At 41.3% G+C, this 20,026-nt stretch overlaps 1 protein-coding gene across 8 annotated transcripts in view; it reads left to right on the forward strand.

Moving 5' to 3' along the window:
- The window catches only part of OXR1 (oxidation resistance 1), a 240,737-nt gene that overhangs the window by 145,871 nt on the left and 74,840 nt on the right, over positions 1 to 20,026 (forward strand). For 2 of the 8 annotated variants that reach the window (XM_014965340.1, XM_014965342.1), the window contains exon 1: positions 14,380 to 14,594. The exons of 5 other annotated variants lie outside the window; for them this stretch is intronic. In XM_014965340.1, coding sequence (XP_014820826.1) covers positions 14,441 to 14,594 — 154 coding nt within the window. In that variant the 5' untranslated portion in view covers positions 14,380 to 14,440. Of the gene's footprint in view, positions 1 to 14,379; positions 14,595 to 20,026 lie in introns of those variants that run through there. One more of the 8 variants, XM_014965344.1, reaches the window with a different exon arrangement.

The following is a 20,026-nucleotide window of genomic DNA, read 5'->3' on the forward strand; positions in this document are numbered from 1 at the left end:
TATCTGCAATACACCATGGCAATCTGCCCTCTAAGGTCTAATTACTTCTTTCAAAAGACTTGTGTGATTGTGCAAGCTGTGCACAATTTCTGTTCCTAATCCTTTTTCTTTATGGCAGTAACAGTGATACTTGAAGAAATATTTTGGTATCCAACCAAACGGGAAAGCATTTCAATTGCCAAAATACTACTGTGGATATCAAACGTAATAAATTGTGTTTCCCAGCACAGAATATTGCCTAGGCTAACCACCCAGTGGTGCTGCTTTGTTGGCTGAGACACCATGGTCCCGAGTCAGACCAGTTGACAACTGGGAAGACGGCTTCCACATCCAGACCATTTTGGCCATACTGTGTCATGGGTAGCACTTAGTTATGGTGAATGCAGGACATGACACTGCTCCTGAAATCCGTGTTTATATCACCACTAGAGACTTACTGCCCTCTGCTATTTCATTCAGTAAAAATCTTTTCTATGCGTCTTCCAAACCACTCACCCAGGGCCCTGCAGCACTTGTGAGCTTGTTTTGCAGGTTTTCCTGCAGTCTGTGTAGGAGGGGCAGGGAATGTTTATGGTACCAGCCAGTCCTTGTGTCATCCAGTCTGAATAACCTTGGAAAGTGAATGCTATAGCTTGTGCTCCCTGATGTCATCATGCCTATTAGAAGGAATATTAAGCATTAAGTCTGTTGAGAAATAATGAATTGTAATGCGCTGTCTACAAGTTCTAATTGACCTCAATATTTTTGATCACATAAGTAAACACTGCATGCATAAAATCATACAAAACGCACTTTATAAAATGAGACTTTTTGGTATCTTTCTACCTGCTGGCTTCAAAATATAAAGGCAAAACACTAGTCTTGACAGAAATTAAGGAAAGGCCAATAGAATTCAGTGTAAAACTTTCTATACATTTCATTCAAAAGAATATTGTTATTCTGTAGCTTATAAAACAAAATACATCTGATACTAAAAGAATACTAGCTTGAAATGGAATACTTAATGCCAGGAGTGGTGTTGAGTTTGATGTCCTTATTCAGAGAACACTGAATACAAATTGCATTGTAAAAAGCATGGCAACTTTATGCTACTGAGGTTGAGGGAAATTTTTAGAGGAGCATACTTTATATAAACTGAAAATGTGCATCATATGAAAACAAGTGCTGCACTTACAATAAATAAAATTATAGGTGTATTTATTAAGGCTTCTGACAGTTAATGTCATAAAAAAGAGAACGTACAGTTTCCTTAGAAAACACAAAGTCAAATGGTCAATTAAGGAAGCTCATATAAAACAGAACAATCGTGTAGAATATTCTTATTCCAGAGGACATGGGAGTTGTAGAGGATACTAGGCATTTAAAATATTTGTAGATGAGTGGATGTTATGCGTCTACTAAATCTCACCTGCAATGTCTGTATTCACCTTTGAAGTGAAATAATTTAATCAGAAAGGATTTCAGCATTGGAAAGCCAGGATGACATCGGTGTGCAAGAATCTGTTTAGAATTGTTTGGGGGGTTTTTTTTGTGTATTCTAAAAAGTTGAATACAATCTCAATGCCAAACAAATCCAAATTATCTGCCCCCCTTCACTTTTCCTAAACATGTTGAAAACAGAAGTCAGAATAGTTATGGCATTTATTAAAATACTTTATTCACTCTGATAATTCAATGTCTGATTCCTGTGGTCTCCTGTAGGACCTGCAAGGGCCAGTGCTGTGCTGTCGCTCCAGTTGCACCACGCTGCTGAGCTATCAGAAGGAAGCTCTAAATTAACCACCAGCACACTCCATGTTACCCCATACATCAGGAACAAGTGTGTCAAGACAGAAAATGTAGTAGCAGTAGGAGAGGTAAGGTGAAATGTAGCCTCCCCAGTTGATGTAGCTGGTAGTTCAACCAAACTGATGGAAGGAAAGTAACCAGAGTTCCTGGGTAATTTCTTAAAATGCAGGGCAATCAGAGCACCTGAGTATTGGTAGCTTGAGTCCCAGGTGATCATAGCTGCCTGGCACAGTCCTCAGGTGTCTCTCCATTTGGACACAGAACACAGGGTCTTTTGAAGAAGTTGTGATCACGCTCATAGCCTCTGTGCTTGGCCCAGGAAAATGAAGTAATAGCTCCCAGTGCTTTGTGCTGTGCATCCACAGTAAGAACATCTTTAACCTCTGACTGTGTTTTAAAGTTATTTTAGCTCAATTTTGTACATTTTGCAAGTAGGAATTTTATGGCCTCGGGCACAGCTGTAAGACTTCGGCAAGCAAATCTTGGGTGTTGCTGCTGCTGTTGTCTTTTGGTAAAGTACTGTATTCTGTTTGGTAAGTCATATACGAGAAGTTAGACCATTACATTTGATGATAGACTATTTCCAGGTCCATTTAAAAAAAAAAAAAAAAAAAAAAAATGAAATATTCATACCGGGTTACAGGCTTTCATCAGCAACATTCTTTTCTGTAGGCCAGAATTGTAACAGTCCTTCTGTTGACATAGAATTTGCATGACAGTAAAATGTTATTTTGGATTACAAAAAATTTTAAATAGGGCCTATCCTCCTAAAAGCCCTGAATTCTGAAGATTCATTATAATTTTTGAAAACCAAAGAATCACCTATCTTATGTCTGCACATGGAGGAGAAGTGCTGTGAAACTCTGGTGCCAACTATTTGCGTTACACGAGTGTGAAGCAGCCTCTGCGGAGTCGGGGCACGGGCAGGTTCCTCTCCCGGCTGCCCCAAGCTTGGCCGTACCTGTGCCAGCACAGAGGGACATTCGTTATGCAAAACCTAAAGCTGCTGTAGGATACATTCTCTGCCCTTTCAGACTCACAGTTTGCTTCTCAGGCCAGGCTACAGCCACTAGAATAAACCCAGGATGTTTGGCCAAATCTGGTGGTTGTCCTTCAGTTCTTTATTTTTTCCACATTTGCTTTCCTTTGTAGAGCACCACTTCAGAGCCCTTAATGCTTAGACATTTGGGAATTTTCTGACAGTCCATCTGGATTCTTTTCCATACAGGTTCCTGACTTAGCTACTCCACACACTTTATGTTTATGACTCCTCTTTAAACAAAGTTGTCAACACTAGCAGTTGGTGAGATTTCCAATTTTCTGGATGAGTCAAATGGGATGGAAAAGCCACACCAACTTCTGTTCACTTCAGGAGGTTAAAACAGGGAGAAAAATTAAAGCAAAGTAATAGCTTTTCTCCCTTTGTGCTCCAAGATTTGTGGCAACTGAGGTGTCTTATATCTCTCTGAGCCCCTAGACCTGTTCTTCTGAGCTTCCTCAGTTTGTACAGAAAACAAATCACCCAAGGAAAGAACCTGTGGATGACTTCTGGTTCCAGAGCAAGGAGACCAGGACAGTGTCATGGCAAGTCCTCATGTCAGAACGGCTGGGGGAATGAGGTAAAGGCAATGCTTTTGCTCATGTCCAGCTTGGTGTCCTGTTTCCCACAACGTTGAGCAGCAGGTGGCAATTAGGGAAAGAATACAGAAGAGGACAAGTATGGAAGGACGCTTTGCTGGTATTTCCTCTGAGCTTCAGGCAGTCTGTGGCAGAGGGACTTCCAGACACCAGAGTTTATATCGGCTTTCTTGTGCCTAATGGGTCTTGATGGACTTTCTATGATTTTTTCTAACTACTTTCTGAACCATTCATGGTTTTGGCAAACACAACACCCTGTTGTAATGAATTCTGTGATTCAGTTATGTTTTGTAACAAAATGTTTCCTTTTATTTAAATCTTCTGCTTAGTAATTTCATTAGGTGCCCCTGCTTCTCTTATTATGAGAAACAGTGAATAGTTTTTCTCTGATCTATTTTCTACTTATCTACATGACATTTTTTTCTCTACTTTCCTTGAGAGAAGCAGCTTGACACCTTTGTTGCTCTTCTCAGTACATTTTCTGGGTACATTGCACCTTTTTTTTTTGAGACTGGGTGACCAGCATTACAATCTATATTCATGAGAAGAATTTAAAGAGTAGTGTAACTAAATTTTTCTAATAATTCATTCAGATGTCTGTTGACTGACATTTTCATATATCTCTTTACTGGATGGTAATAGCTCATTTAAAACTCATCACTGTGTGTATGTATAAACATATGCACATGGAGCAAAACTTGTCTTTACTCTGCATTTACCAACACTGAATTTCACCTGCCATTTTTTCATTATCTGTATTATGAAATAACTTTAAACTTTTTTTCAGTAGATTTGACTTTCCCACATAGTTTTGTATCATAATCAATCTCTCACCTTCTGGTTCTCTCCTCTTAGCCTAATAATCCAGTAATTTGAAAAGCATGGATCCCTGTTGGGCTGCACTGATAGTCTTTCTTCCTCTGTTGTGAAATCTGACCTCTTGCTTACTCTACTTTAAAGAATATTAAATCATGATCCCTCTCATCTTACAACAGCTTCATCTCCTTCGTGAGGGACTTTGTAAAAAGCTTTCTGCAAATTTAAGTCCACTGCTATCAACTGGTTATTCTTATCCATGTGCTTATTGGCTCCTTCAACAATAAATTTACAAATCAAGACTTAAAAATTTTGTTGATACTTTGCTATTTTACTTATCCAGGTACCTTCTAATTCTATTATTACAATTTAATTTCTTCATGAAGTCCTGAGTAACACCAGAGGTCCTTTAATACCACAGAGTCCATCAAAGCTTTCTGTGCAAAAAAAGGAAGGTTACTGGGGATCTAAACCAAGTCTAAAATTTTTTTTTTTTCAGCATTGTTTTCAGGCTCCTAATAAAGATAATATTTAATGACAACAATTAAGAAATTGTCAGCACTACTGAACTTCAAAACAAACAGCTGCAATCTGGGTGCTTGAAGAGACACAAGAAAGACCACAACAGCACATTTGATACCCTATATTTTAGAAAAACTGAGTCTTTACAATCGGCCAGTATTATGGTGGGTTAGTAATAAAAATTAAACGATTGCATTTTATGCAGAGTGAGACATGTTAATATGGCCCTGACTTCCTGCAAGAGCATCAGCATCTCGGTACTCAACACCCCTACCTTATTTCTGCACCAGTGCATCGTGCACCCAGACCAGCTCATTAGCTGGACTAATCATTCAGACTTCTGGAACAAAAATGAGACAGTTGCACTAGACTACAGTTAGGGTATATGTGCTACTAGAAAGCACATCTTTCTTCAGTAACCTTGAGGTATGAGCCATACCCATTGCAGGACTTTTAACATCAGATTAGCAGGAATTTGAGAGGGCAAGTTCCACCATTATTCAAATATCTGAAATTTTCCTTTCATATTTAATAAGAAAACAGATCAAAGCTAGACAATAGCTTTTTATCCCTCCTATTTGCAGCATCACCTTTCCATTCACTGAGGTCTGTTGACCTTACTACTGTTCAAGGCTAAACAGCTACATTCTATATATTTCCAACCTGGAACTAGTATAATTCATTAACATTAGGACCTGTAGTTGGGAGAAATAAGCTTTTGGCTTCTACACAACACAGCAACCTGTTTCTTTGGTGAGAAGCATGTCACTAGTGCTTCACATTTAACCACTGTCAACAAAATCACTCCAAGTCTTGATCCTGAGGCACTGAAGTAAAAAACCTTGACAGATAACCATTAATTACCCCTCAAAACAATTGCATTTCTTTGGGATTTTGTACACCATATATGTACACAATATTTCATCCTCAGATGAACTACGAGATGAATGGCAGGGAGATAAGCCATTCGGAAGCCTACAGAAGAGCCCGTCTAAACAAAGAGAAGGAAATTAATCAGAGGCAAATAGGCTCTGTAAAGCCGTGTGTGTGCATGGGTTCTCTATGGTGTATACAGCATTGCTGCTAAATGCGGCTGAATGCAAGAGAGACAACTTACTGCAAATAATTTCTGGGAAAAACTGTGACAGTAATCAGGGACAGGACACTAAAATCTAAGCGAGAGGGGTTGAGCTGCTAAATCTTAGGGGGAAAATTAATGTGTATAGGATACAATTTTTTAATTCAGAGATAATAAAGTAATGGACAGCCTTCAAATTATTTCACTGGCTAGATGCAATGTATTTAATTTTTGGGGATAAATTGTAGTAATTATCCCCAAAAGGACAGAGTGAGTAAGTATCCACAGGTTTTTTACATGATACTATTGGAGCAAATGAATCAGGCATATGCTTGTGATGTGGTGCCAGTGGGGGAGGGAAGGAGAGAGAGACCAGATGTTCCTTAAGAAGCAAGATTTTACAAGAAAGAAAAAGCAGAACTTCCTCCTAATAAGATCAACATACTCCTCCTTGGTTTTCATTCAAAAGCAAATTTCAGGAATGTCCTGCACAGATCTAGATGGCTCAGGAAAAGGTATGTACAAAAGGCTTTCATATGCTCATTTTACTAAAGGAAAACAACCACAAAAACTGATAGCAAAGAATGGAACAGAATTCCCTCTTTTTTTCACTAATCCTTAATCCTAGAATGCGCTGCCTAAGCAGGAGCAAGTAAAATAGAAAATCAGTAATTCCTACTACAAGAATAAAATTCCAACCAGAAGGATCAGCTGTTGCCATTAGCCTTATTCTGGCTCCCGATAAATTCTGATTATATTTTTGACCCATTTATGTAAAAAATATCACTGTACTTCCAATGGCATTCCTACTTAGAACTGGCATTATGTGGCTGCTCATCAGCTGTTCTAAAGTCTGCTTTTTCCAGGTGTCTGAGAAGAACCATTTTGTTCAGATTAAAGGATTCTTGTATCTTAGATATCTTCACGTCTAAAGGTTGCAACGAAAACTCAACCGATAAGTAAAAGCCATGATGTTTTCTGAATTGGAAACTGGTCTGGTGCCAACTGAATGTAATGGGAGCATGTGACAAGCATTTGATTATGTCTTCAGACAGAACCTGTTCATTATATAGAATCACTTCAGGGATTATTAATGCGAGCTTTCCCCCCCCCCGCCCCAGGCAGGACTATGGCTTTCTTTAGTGTGTGGTTCTTGCCGTAAATATATGGAATACAGCTAGTCATAAGGTGGCAAGATACCGATCACAAAATAGACATTTTTTTGTGTTAATGATCTGAGTCAATGCTTTGATTTGAAATCTCAGTTGTGCTATGATTGCTTAGTCTTCAGAAATGTTAGAAGTGAACTTTAACAACTCTAAGTATCCTACCAGATGACATTTTGTATTATAATGAACAAATCTGGCAATGTAAAAATGTCTGTTTGGAATTGGAATCTGATTCGATTGTGTCTGAGCAAGTATCAGCAACCTCCTTACAGGGATACAGTACATTAACAACATGATAAACATTTAATGAGTGTTAAGGAAAGAACAGTTACATTTATTCTTCAAAAAGGAAAAAAAGGGTTAAGACAAGAACGTTTGCCCAAGATTCAAATACCTGATGAATAATCAGTTTTCTGATCACCTTTCATAAGCAATTGTTCATCATTTCGTAAGCAATTGTGCATTATTTGCCTCTGTGGAGGATGGGATTAGCTAGTAAATAGTATGCAGTCATCAGTTATATCAGTGTTTTCTGCGTTCAGTTTCAAAACACATGATGAAAGAACATAATGTCAATGAGATAGTGACATGAAGACAGGGAGACATCTGTGTCTACTGAAAATTAACTTTATTCAGCTAGTGGTATACATAGTGAGCATCCTTAAAGTGCACGGGTGCCCATATCAGTGTGCACATGCATGCATACCCCTCAGCGTCCAAATTAATTTTCATCAAATTCCCTGAACAGAACAGAATGTTCTGTTTATAATAAGCCACTATTGACCAAATAAGTGTGAACTGAAGACCTGGAGGTCATTTCATGTTTATTTGATAACGTAGTCTATATATAGAGCTGTGTAATTGCAGTTGAAAGAAAAGTTCTGCCATAAACATGGAGAAGTCACAGCATGATGTGTATTTGTCCTCAAGGCCGTATTTGAGAACTTCTGTGTTGATATCTTTGATATTCTAACAAATGCTGATATGATATGATATGTTATTGTAGAATGGACCATTTCAACATCTAAGCATAACTTATACTTTAGGAAAATAAGAAAAATACAGATTTACTTTTAGAATATACATTTTTGTGATGCTAATTTTGTTACTGCTTTTTGAAAAACATAACATAAATGAGAGTTGGATAGTGACTCTGTGATACAGTTTTTCAGAGAAGATGGGTAACCGCAGGCAATAAAGGTTGTTATTTACCTGAATCTCTGAAAATTCAGGCCACATACAGCTGAAATTTGCTGCTTCCAAAAGTGTCAAAAGATCACGGCACACTTTTGAAATCTGATAAAATTATTTTGCAGGATGAAGTTAAGCATATTTTATGGACTCACTTCTATTGAGTTTCATATGCTTAGTATGCGTTTTTGTAACTATGTTATGTACGCTAATACAGGGCACCTGTGAATCAATTAACATTTTTTTCAGTTTCAGTCATACTCTAGATTTGATTGTATGTTTTATTTGTATGGTGTTTCTATCTTTACTATCTAATTTAAATTACAGTATGAAGATTTCTGAAATCTGGATAGAAAAGCAAAAATTGCTTTCTTCTCAGAGGTTCCTGTAAAAAGTGAAAAGGGCTCGTTGGGCTGTCCTAAGTACAAATAGTCTGACTTGGATTAGGTTGGATACCAACCTAACAAACAAAAACATAACACTGATGTAACTGTAACCTCTATCAGAACAGACAAAGCACAAACAGATCAGATGTTGCAGTGACATCTGACAGGAATGATTTGTTGTCTTGAAACTTTTTAGGTTTGATAAGACAAAAACTAAACACAGTGAATGTTATGGTACTTAAATATTATGAAATTAAACCTAATTAGGACTGCATGTGTTGGTGCTTAAATGCATTGTAGGGGGAGGCTGAGGTATCCAAGGTCCAAATGTTCTCCTCAGCCTAGAGAAACCTCATGTCTAGTTATGCTACCTTTGTTTATACAGCTTCTACAAAAGGAAATGAAGGACTTACTGAGCCAGAACTGAAACACTAATAAAGTAGGAGTTTGACTCAGTTTTCTACTGAGAAAGGAACTCCCCTGAAAGAAAGGCTATAATGGCTTCCTGTCTTTTTCAGTGTTATTTCAAGAATAATCAGATACAAAACATAAGCTATACTTGAAGAATCCCAGTCCAGAACCAAGGATTGTTAAATTCCCATGTTCCCCATGTTCTGTCTTGTCCCTTCAATGTGACATTTTCTGCTGAACCATGATCAGCATCAATGGTCAAGGTGGACACAGGTCCCCATTTCATTCTAATCTTACAGGGAACTGGTTAGGAAAAACAGAATTTTATCCCTACCTGCTGAAGTCTAAAATTCCAGGTTTCTTATTTCTGAGGCTAGTATGCAGATGATAGCTTCCTTCTTGCCAAGTGTCTAATCTGAAAATAGGATGTGGTATTGTGAAACCTGTATGGACAGACACACCTAACCCACAGTTCTCTGTAAAAAGCCTATTTTAAACACACCCGTTTACTTAGTGTCACCTACTGGTTATCTCTTTTCAATTTATCCCAAATTTATAGTGATACTGAATTGTCCTTTTGAACCATTTGGACCTTCTTAATAACAAAAACAGATTTGTGCAACCATTTTTGCTTCTAGAACTCCGTACTTCCATACTTCCTCATTCAAATTAGTGAGTTCATAGGCAAATATGCGCGAGAATGTGGGAGTTCTGCATGCCTCAGTTCTAGTTCCCCCTTCAGGGGCTGCATGTGCATTCTGCACTGTAGTTAATTTTTACTGAAACAACATTGGAAACAGACTGCAGTCCATTCTTCTGTGCCTTAAGAGTTTAGCTTTTTCACTAGAAAAAAACAATTCCTGAATTATATTTTACATTACTAAAAGTAGGTTTCATTAAAAATTAAGAGATGGGTTAGGCTTTTATGCATGTTATAATTCACATCCCTATTTTAGCCACTCATTGTAGGTTTTGCAACCACATAAATGGTAGGGTCTTGACCAGACACGTTAATGTAGAATACTTAACAAAGGCATACAGCGTCCTCATAGCATCACATGAGAGCTGGTGCCTCCAGAATGAGTAAGGAAGCTTAAATGAGGCATTCAATTCAAACTGTCAAAATTACATACTCGCATATAGGTTGCTTATATACAAATGAACACTAAATTTGTCTGATTGCCAAATGACTGAAGTCAAGATTTTCACCTTGGAAAGTATGTATAAACTTTGTTTCTCACAAAATAAAATGAGGGAGTTGTGTTAGTGCCTAGTGTACTTTGCCTGTAGCTTGGTAGCACTGGAAATTTGGCAAGATGAATTGCAAGAGGCCCATATCCTGCACACCAGGCACATGACTTGGCCAAGACCTAAGGAAGCATCTGCTGGCGTTTTGCCTGCAAGTAGATGCTGCAATTTGCACTTATTTTCACAAGCAACAGATCTGTCCCCAAACAAATGATAGGTTTTTATCTTTTTTTCTTCTTTGAAATATTTTTATAAATAATTCTATGTTCAGACCTTGAAAATATTATTTCCTCATTATATGCTTTTCTATTTGACCAAAACTGATCCCCATTTTCCGTTCCCTACGCCACCAGTTCTGTTGGGATGCCCCTCAAGCAGCTCTCTGCCTGCTCTGCTTTGGGACTTGGGGATCTACAAGACCAGGTTGTGCCTTTATTCACAGCAACAGATTAGCATAATATGTTATTAAGTGTTGCATCATAAAAACAGACATATTCTGTCAGACAGTTCTGTAGGTACAGAAAGGTGGTTCTGTGTGTAATACCGATACGAAGCCACAGTTTCACTCTCACTTTGAACTAACACACGCTGGCACTGAAGGCAGAGTCTGGCTGCAACTCTCTCCCTCCCTCCCCATCCTCTCTTCCAGCCACTTCTACTTACTCTTCTCTTGCTTGGCAACCTGTGCTTCCACAGGTGTTTACACACAGCTCACCTAGATCCGGAGATCTAACTGGGGATAATATTACACCCACAAAAAATAAATATGCTTACTTGGCTTTAACTGAACTAAAAGATACTTTTAAATGGATCGGCTTTACTGCACAGTTCATTCACCTGCCAAATAAATGCTGGTGCTCACGCTGGGAGCAAGGGAACAGGCACAAGCAATTAAGAGCAGGTAGGACCAGCTCCTTCTTTTGGAGGGCCAGTTTTAAGTGATTGTGGAGTTACAGAGAAACACTTTCTGCACTGATATCAGACGCCAGAAAATAACCCTAGGAGAGATCCTTGTTGCACATTCAGAGAACAAATACAAACTTATTAGCCCCCCTCAGCAAAATCCTGGTAGTTTCTAGATATTGAGGACATAGAGGCAGTATCATCAAGCTTCTCTAAAACTGTTCAGGATCAATCTAAGTGTGAAAAAATATTTTAAACATTGTAGAACACATTTATGTTTGTTTTAGTTTTATGGCAAAAGGGACACACATTGCTTATGTACATAGTGTTCACGTTGCTCCTACCAATTAAAAAGTTGGGGAATGCTGCAAAGCTTTTCACACAGAAATGTGGGCTAAAATCTTAAATCCCAGTATATTAGTCTTTATAAATGATGGGATTAAGCTTGGTCAGTTTTCACACCGGAGATCTTTAGGTGTGGCACAAATAGAAACAGCATCTTAAAGCTGATAATAGTACCACTGGATGTTCGTGTTGAAGATGCCTACTGAAGTACTATAACTCGGACTATATTCTTCACAACATAATAATAATAGTTGTATTATCTCAAAACCTTGAAATTTTATCACTAGTTAATGTGTCACACATCTTAAAAAGAGTTCTGTTACCTTTCATGCGCACAGATACCTACATCTTGTTTTTATAGTTAAGACAGTTGAATTGAAGGATTTGTTCTTCCTAAGTAAAAGCATTGCTAAATGGATGCTTTCGAATATGGGCAATAATTTTCAATACTGTAAAAATCGCATTGCAGTAACAGGTGATCATTTTATACTTCAGTTAGACTATTTGTGAACAAAGCAGATGAAAGCAGCTAAAATGTAACAAATTCGTACTTATCAAAACATTTACCTTGAATACTTTATCAAAATGTTGGCTGAATCTGAATCTGTAGCCCCTATCATTGCAATATAATGATAAATGCTGCATAATGCGGGCTTGAAAGAGAACAAGAAAACTATTTCAAACCACAGAGGAAATACATGGAGTCAGTACAGTAACAGAGATACGTATGTGACTAGAATACTGGTGGACATGCCAGCTCAAGGTTTCAAAAGTGCTGAGCCACCACAGTTGTAAACTCATTCCTGGTGCAAAGATGTAGGCAAATTTTGCCTAAAATAGAATCAACAGGGCAAACGACCAACCATAACTTCTTCACAGCAGAAACACTGTAATGAAATGAAAACTAATTACAGTGTTTAGGGCAAGACAGATCTGGTAGGAAGAATAGTTTATACACTAAACATCTAGTGGTACTTAGACCATGCAGTGACTCTGCAGTTCCTGATTTATTCATTAGCCCTGGAACAGACAGACTACACATCCATTTCTGCTGGCAGGTTTTGGGGGGAGGGAGAGCTAATTCTGCTGAAAATTTCTTGTTCTGTTTCTGTGAAAAGGTTTTATTTGAAAAAAGTCTTGAACATCATTATCTCCTGAGCAGGAACTGATTTAAGTAGTAGAAAGGTTGATTTGAGTGTACTGTTTACATCAAGTAACCCTCAGAAATCAGCACTCCAAAATGCTGACGTTAAACTCTGATTTAATTGAGCAGCTGCTACAAGTGAATGGGAGTTGAGATAGCTCAGCACTTTGTTCCTCTGTTCTGCATGTACACAATAGATTTGGCTCAACAAGAGTATTTTTTTTATTAAACAATGCGTTCATTTTCAGCTAGATACAGCATATAATTGCATCATACTCTGATCAGAATATAAGCATATTAGCTTACAGTTTTGCATTCTTAAGGTCTACAGCACAGGTCATAAGTATAATGATATGGCTGTTCTTCCAGCCCAAATACATGCAGAATGCACGTCATAAGGCAGATCCTAATCATGAGATTCCACGCCTGAGATATCACTTTCTCTGTTAAAATGTCGGATCGCATTCTAACTGGTTTTATTTCTTCAAACCTTAAAATTCCCAGGAATTGTGAGGACAAAGAACATGAGGGTACAAATGAACACCACAAATCAAACGCCTTTTTCAAAAAGAAAGAAACATTTGTATTGGTAGCAAGTTCTGCTGGAAGACCGAAGTGACGTGTAGAGTTCAAAGGCTGAGTCAGGTATCAAAGTTGGCTAACATGCTGAGGAATACAGGGGGACATGGCTGGGCTAGCACAACAGGGACAGTGGCACCCCAGATGGCAGGACAGTCTTCAGAGTGTGAGGGATCAAAAGCAAAATGGCAAAACCACACAGCTGGTGTTGTCTTACGGGTGTCGTGGTAAAACATATTAATATCCACAACTCCGAGAATCTTTAAGAGTAAGAGGTTGCCTTGATTCATGGCTTTCATGATTCTTAGTAAAGGGAAGCAGACCCACGAAGCTAAAAGTTAACAGCTTCGCAACACATCATTGTAAAGCCATCATAGAATGGTCTGTGTTGAAAAGAACCTTAAAGATCACCTAGTTCCAACCCCCTGCCATGGGCAGGGACACCTCCCACCAGACCAGGTTGCTCAAAGCCCCATCCAGCCTGGCCTTGAACACCTCCAGGGATGGGGCAGCCACAACTTCTCTGGGCAATCTGTCCCACTGCCTCACCACCCTCACAGTGAAAGCTTTCTTCCTGAGCTTTCACAAAACACAACTCAAACCCCAAACTGTGGGTAAGTTCATGAAGATGTACAGGTGGCCGTAAGCCTGGGTGGAAGCCATGTCCCCAGCACCCTGGCTGCAGAGGCGCCGAGGGGACCCAGGTGCCCACCGCTCCTGGATGACCCTCAGGACACCGCCCTGGGGCCTGCACCCCCCAACAGCCTTCTCCGCCCGCGGCGGGCCCTCTTCTCGCGGCGGAGGCCCGTTTGGGAGGCCCGCCCCCCCCCGCCGGAGAGCGGGGATCCTCTGACGGGTGCCCGGCGGCTGCGGGAGGAGCCACCCGCGGCGGAGACGCTGCCCCTCCGCCGGAGGGCGGCCGCGGCCTGCGCCGCCCCTCACACCCCGCGGGCCTGCCCCGACCCCGGGCACCCTTGGGGGAGCGAGTCGGCCGCAGACCCCCGCGTACCGCCGCGGCTCCGGCGGTCACGGCCCGCTCCCCGCACCGTCCCCGGGTCGCGCCCGTCCGCGCCCAGCGCCGGCGGCGGCGCCGCGGCTCCTTTAAATGGAGGCGGGGCCGAGCCCCAAAGTTTGCACAAGTTGCGGAGCGGGGCCGGCGGCCGCGCCGAGCTGCGTGTCCGGCCCGGCCATGGGTCCCCCCGGCCGTTAGGAGCCCCCCGCCATGGACTACCTCACCGCCTTCACCGGCAAGGGCGGCCGCCTCCTGCGCGGCACCGCCAGCCGCCTCTGGGGCGCTGTGCCCGGTGGCCTCCGCCAGGTCCGCTTTCAGGACGGCCGGAGCGGCGGGGCAGCGGGTCTCGCCGAGCCGGCGCCAGGTACCGGCGGGGAAGGAAAGGGGCGCGGGGGGCGGCAGGGGCAGCGCTCGGGCAGGATCCTCCCCGGGCACTGGGGGCTTCTCACCCCCTCAGAGCCTCCCTGGAGGGGAGCGAGCTCCGGGGGAAAGGAGAGCGTGCGGGAGCAGGACGGGGAGAGGGTCCCTTCCCGGGCGGGGGGCGGCCAGCGGGCCCCTGCCCTGCCCCCGGCTCGCAGCCTTGGCGGGCCGCGGCAGGGAGACCTGTGGCGGGCGGCTCTCTGCTCCACGGGCCGCGCCGGGGGAGGAGGCGGTGGGAGAGGACGGGTAGGGAGGCGGGGGAGGGCCCGCAGATGGGCCGCGGCCTGCCCCGCCGGGGCGCCGGCCCGAGCGGAGGCTGCGCCCCGAAGGGGTTGCACCAGAAGACGGGTCTAATAACAAAAAAAACCCAAGCAACTTTGCTTTTGCTTCCCGTCTTCCTGGTTTCAGTGACAGTACTACCGCGTTCACTTTCATTACTTCGCCCCGCTCCGGTTTCCTAGTGCTTCGGTTGCCCGGGATGAGGGGAAGCGACTGGAGCACCAGCTCCTTGTTTTGGGGTCCCCTTTACCTCCAGGGTTCTTTCTGCCTCCTGGGCTCCCGAAGGATAGGCTTGCAGTGCTTCGGGAGTAGCTTTGCTGATGGTAAGGGCAGAAGTAGTACCTCTGCGTTTCAGTAGTCAAACAGGTCTGTCAGGAGACAGCAAGTGGCTCTTTCTGTCCTGTGCCTGGGGGTAAGAGGGCTGCTTTTGTCACCCCGTTCCTGATGATGCTGTTGGGCTGTAGGTATGGGTATGGTGACTTACTCACCCCAAGTGAGCACTCAGCTTGGCAAGAAATACCATGAGAACTGGAGGGGTGGGCCGTGGCTGTACACAGGCTGTGTATGCAGAAGGGGGCCGGGCAATAAGGTCTGTTGGGAGGTAACACTATTGATTGGAGGTTAAAAACAAACAGTGGCATAGCTAGTAAAAGCAGCATGGTCTAAGAAGTGCTTAGAAAAAGACACATGAAGTTAAGTTTGTGAAAATGCTTTCTGAGAATCTGAAGAGCATTAGGCAATGAATAGTGAACCCTTCCTTTTTTTTTTCTATTTCAAGAAGCTCTGTGCTAAGTGGGTGACTGCACGTTTGTCATTTTCTGTAGATAAGGTTGAAGTTAGGTCTCCACAGAAATGTAGTGTTAAAGACCATTAAGTTTCTTTGTTACATGAGGTTATTTTGGAAGAGTATTTGGAAGAACTCTTTATCAAAAGGAACAAGATCTGGTACTTGCTGTGGTAGGCAAAGCAGTAGGAATGCCCATGCGGTCTATCAGATGTAGATGATGCCTCCTTGTGTGCCTTGCATCACACTTCTTACACAGAAAGGATGATAGGTACCACCTGTATTTACAGTGCCACTCTTTCATTCTTTATTCTGTGTCCCTCTCCCTCAAGATATGCCGGGAGAGTAAGAGACAGCAACTTGTGTTTCAGTGGTGACATGAAGTACTTTGAATAAGGCCTCTACAAACTGTTAAAGCCTTGTTGACAAATATTACTTATACTCTTTTGCAGAAGCAAAATGGCAGTAAGACTCTTTAGCATCTTTTGGTCTTTTGATCAGTTACAAGGCCACGTGTTCAGTTCTTAATCTAAAGCATTGTTCACTGCAGTACATGTGATTTATCGGAGGGAGAAGCTCTCTATGGCTGTCCTTCCCCTCTTGCTCTGGATTAATTTAGGCTGCATTACAGTGTTTTGTGTTTTCCCTAGCTTTGAGCAGGAAGTGTATTTCCTCAGATACTTCATAATGTAACAATTAAAATTTGTGTTAATGGAAGGTGACTGTGGTTCTGGAATGCAGGGTGGATTTCTGTGTATACAGTATTTAATGTGCTGTTTTGACAGAACCGTACTTTGGGGTTTTCCTAACCTAGGCAAAGCACACTATGCGAGGCAATTAGATCATGGCCCTCTCATTCGTTCTTCTCCTTCATGGGGTTTCTGTCAGTTATGGATAGAAACTGATTCTTGTGATTGTAGCAAAATGCTTGCAAGAAGAATAATTCTGGCTTTCACATACTGCCTGTGCCCTGGTTGGCTGTGGAAACTGTACCGATTGCAATACTTAAGTTGAAATTCAGCCTCTGTTTTAATTAGAGATGGATCCCCTGACATTAACTTAAACCTTAACGGCAAATTCTAACTACTCCAAATGTTCAGTCTCTCCGTGTGGTGTTCTGGATCCAGGGCTACCTATTACTCTAGCTTTTTTCCACCACTTAGGACTTTCAGAAGGATCTTTCCAGTGTTCATTTTCTTTGCATGGTTCAGTTGTGATTATGCATTACTTATTAAGAGAATAGTTCTTCATAAATACGTTAAATCCCTGTTTCCACATTTTTAAAAAAAAAACCCAACTTTTTTTATTCTTAAGTATTTTTAATTTCACTTCTACCATAAAGTATTTCCATTTTTTTTCAAGTGGTATTAGTGCATTTATGTTTACTGTTTTATTGATTGACTACTATATGGAGCAGTTGAACAGCTGCTTTATAGGGTTTTCAAGTTCAGGGAGGCAAGTCTGGTCAAATGTTATACCTTAAATCACTGTTCTGAGCCTATGTACTTCTTTGGGTACATGCAGGACAGTTTGTAGTATTTCTTAGTAGGGAGAAAGGAGACACTGGGAGACTGAGTATTGCCATAGGAGGCTGTAAACCTGTTTAGCCAGTTCACATTGTTTGTGTCAGCAGCCAATGAAATAACTTTAGAGAGGTATTTTGTCTTTTAATGATTGTGGTGGAGGATAAAAATGCAAGAAGAACCAGAAATTCTAGAGAAGCATCTGGCTTTAGTAAAGGCATTATCGGTAATTCCAGAGTGTAAAATTTATTTTTTTTTTTTAAAAAAAAAGGCCTTGTAGGCTTTGAGATATAACTTCTAAACGTAGTCTAGTGATATTTTCCAGAAAGAGACAGTGTGTATGTATGTATTCAAGGCCTGGAGTTACCTAGAAACTTTAGCCAAAACAGTATGTAGCTTTCTTGTTTATTGGTATATAATGTAGGTGTTGGCATGTTGAAGAACTGCATGCAGTTTTGTTTGCTTTAAGATGCAATTCAAAGCTATAGGGAATGTGTGATTAAGGATTATCTTTACTGCAGAATTAACTTGAACATTCAGTTTAATTTGAGTCTCATGTATTAGAGACTTACTTATTAGACTCTTACTTAAATGAGCCAACAGCATGCCTCATGGTTTTGTATGCTGCTTGCTTTGTCTGCTCTGTTGGGGGAGTGTGGCCAGTTGAGTGAGAGAGATGGTTTTACTTCTATTCTGTGGCACTAGTGAGGCTGTACTTTGAATATGCTCTTTGGTTTGTTGCACCACTGTTAAAGAAGGCTGCTGTGGAACTGCGGGAGGGCCAGGGGCATAGGGTATATGACCTGTGAATAGGGGATGGAGGGATCTGGGCTTTAGTTTTGAAAAAGGAGACCAAAGTGACTCAGAGGCAATCTAATAGTGACCTGTATCTACCTAACAGTGCATACTTCTCAGTTGTAAGAGGTGATAAAAAGGGGCAGCAGCCGCAAGTTTTGGACAATAGATTCAAATTGGACAATAGAAAAAAACCACAAACAAACTGCACAAGGGGGTGGTCCATCACTGGATGGGTGCAGGGTACAGTTTTAAGCTGACCTGATTTGATGTTGACAATGTTCAGAGAACCCTCTTAACCAGTCTGTCAGGGAAGTTGTTGTAGCTGCCTTCTATGAAAAGATTTTTTTTGTTGTTGTTTTTTTCCTCCCTCAAGCTCAACTTGATTGTTCAATTCTGAACAATGTGGTGTGTGGGTTTGTTTACATTTTTTTTTCTTATCAGCTTCTGAGTCTTGATTGGTGAGATCATACCCAGTATAGCCAGTAAGCCATGTGTCCTGTCAGTCCTCTGTACTAGGCAGCAGCATTGCATTAGAAAGACAAAGCAGTGTGGGGCCAAGTTATGGTATGCTTGTCAAGTCCTCCTGTAAAAGTTTGTATCTTCCTTTCTGAAAATCTGTCTCAGAATAAAGCAGACATAAGAATGAGTTAGGTTATTTCCTCACTTCATCCTTATTCAGTACTTCACTTTTAAGAAATTAACGGGTGTATGATAAAGTATGAGAGAGGCTTCAAACAGGGGGGGGGACACACACAATTCTGCAAGTTTTCTTGTACACACTGTTCTGGATGAAGCACATGTGAAATGTACCAGCACCCTTTACAGAGATGCTAATGCTTCGCTTTCATGTCTGAAAATACTTCGGTTGGTACAGGCATAAGAAGCAAATGGGATCTTGGAATGTATCAGGCTGGTGACTCAGTCGTCTTGTGATACGTTAATGTATGCACAATCTCTTCTTCCAACTTGTGTGCTAGTAGTGTATAGAAGTTCTTAACTATTCCCAAGATGTATGTATGTTAAATGATCTTTTACTTCATGTTATGCTTTGTACCACTACATCTCGCCCTGCTTTTTGTCTCCAGCTTTGGGGCTACAGAACTTGTGTGTCCTTTTGCCCAGCCTTTGCTATTGATGGTGCTTCCCAGTTTGCTGATGTGCAATGGAACTGTTTTAAAAACTAGTCCATTGGGAACTCATTAATATACCCCTCCAGTCTCCTAGTTTCTATTTCACTCTCCGCTTTAGTGACTTTTTGACATGGTTTACAATTCTTAGTCTGTTTTTTCACTGCTCAATAGGATTCTGATGTATCAGATGTTTTACTGAGGTCCAGTTTGTATCTGTTTCAGTCATCTGTTAAATTAGTTTATAAACTTAAGTACAGTTTACTCTAGTAATCTAGTATCTGTTGACTGTATTGCATTTTAGTTTTAATGTATCATGTTGCATTTTTATCTATTTTTTTTGCTTAATTCCTGTCTCTAACATTAAAACAATTCTGAAGCTGATGTCTTATTGAGAACCTGTGCATTCATGGCTGCCTTTGGAGTTACTACATGTATGAATAATACCTTTCTGTTCATCAGTAAACAACAAACCTCGCTGTGTTGCATGTGTGGGTCTCCCTCTGGCTTGGTTTGGTGGTGACCTTGTGCATCTGCATTGTCTGCCAGAAAAATGTAGGAGTTACTGCTAACTTGAATTGCAAGCAAGACTGTTTACCTCTGCTTAAAGTAGGGAAGACTGACTTCAGGCTAGGTTTCCCAGTGCTTTATCCAATTGGGCCTTCAAAATGTCCAAGGATGGAAACTGTACAGCTGCTCTGGCCACTTAGGTTTTTAACTTTTATCCAGTCAGAAGCTCTCCTGTTTTTCTTTTATGTCTGTTGTCTTTTTTCTCCCTCTGTACATCACTGAAGAGCCTGACACCTGTGGGGAAGTTATCTAGAAGGTACAGGAAAGTTGCTGTTACAGTCCTTAAAAACGATCT

This window comes from Calidris pugnax, unplaced genomic scaffold, assembly GCF_001431845.1.
Source record: "Calidris pugnax isolate Ruff unplaced genomic scaffold, ASM143184v1 scaffold41, whole genome shotgun sequence".
NCBI lineage: Eukaryota > Metazoa > Chordata > Aves > Charadriiformes > Scolopacidae > Calidris > Calidris pugnax.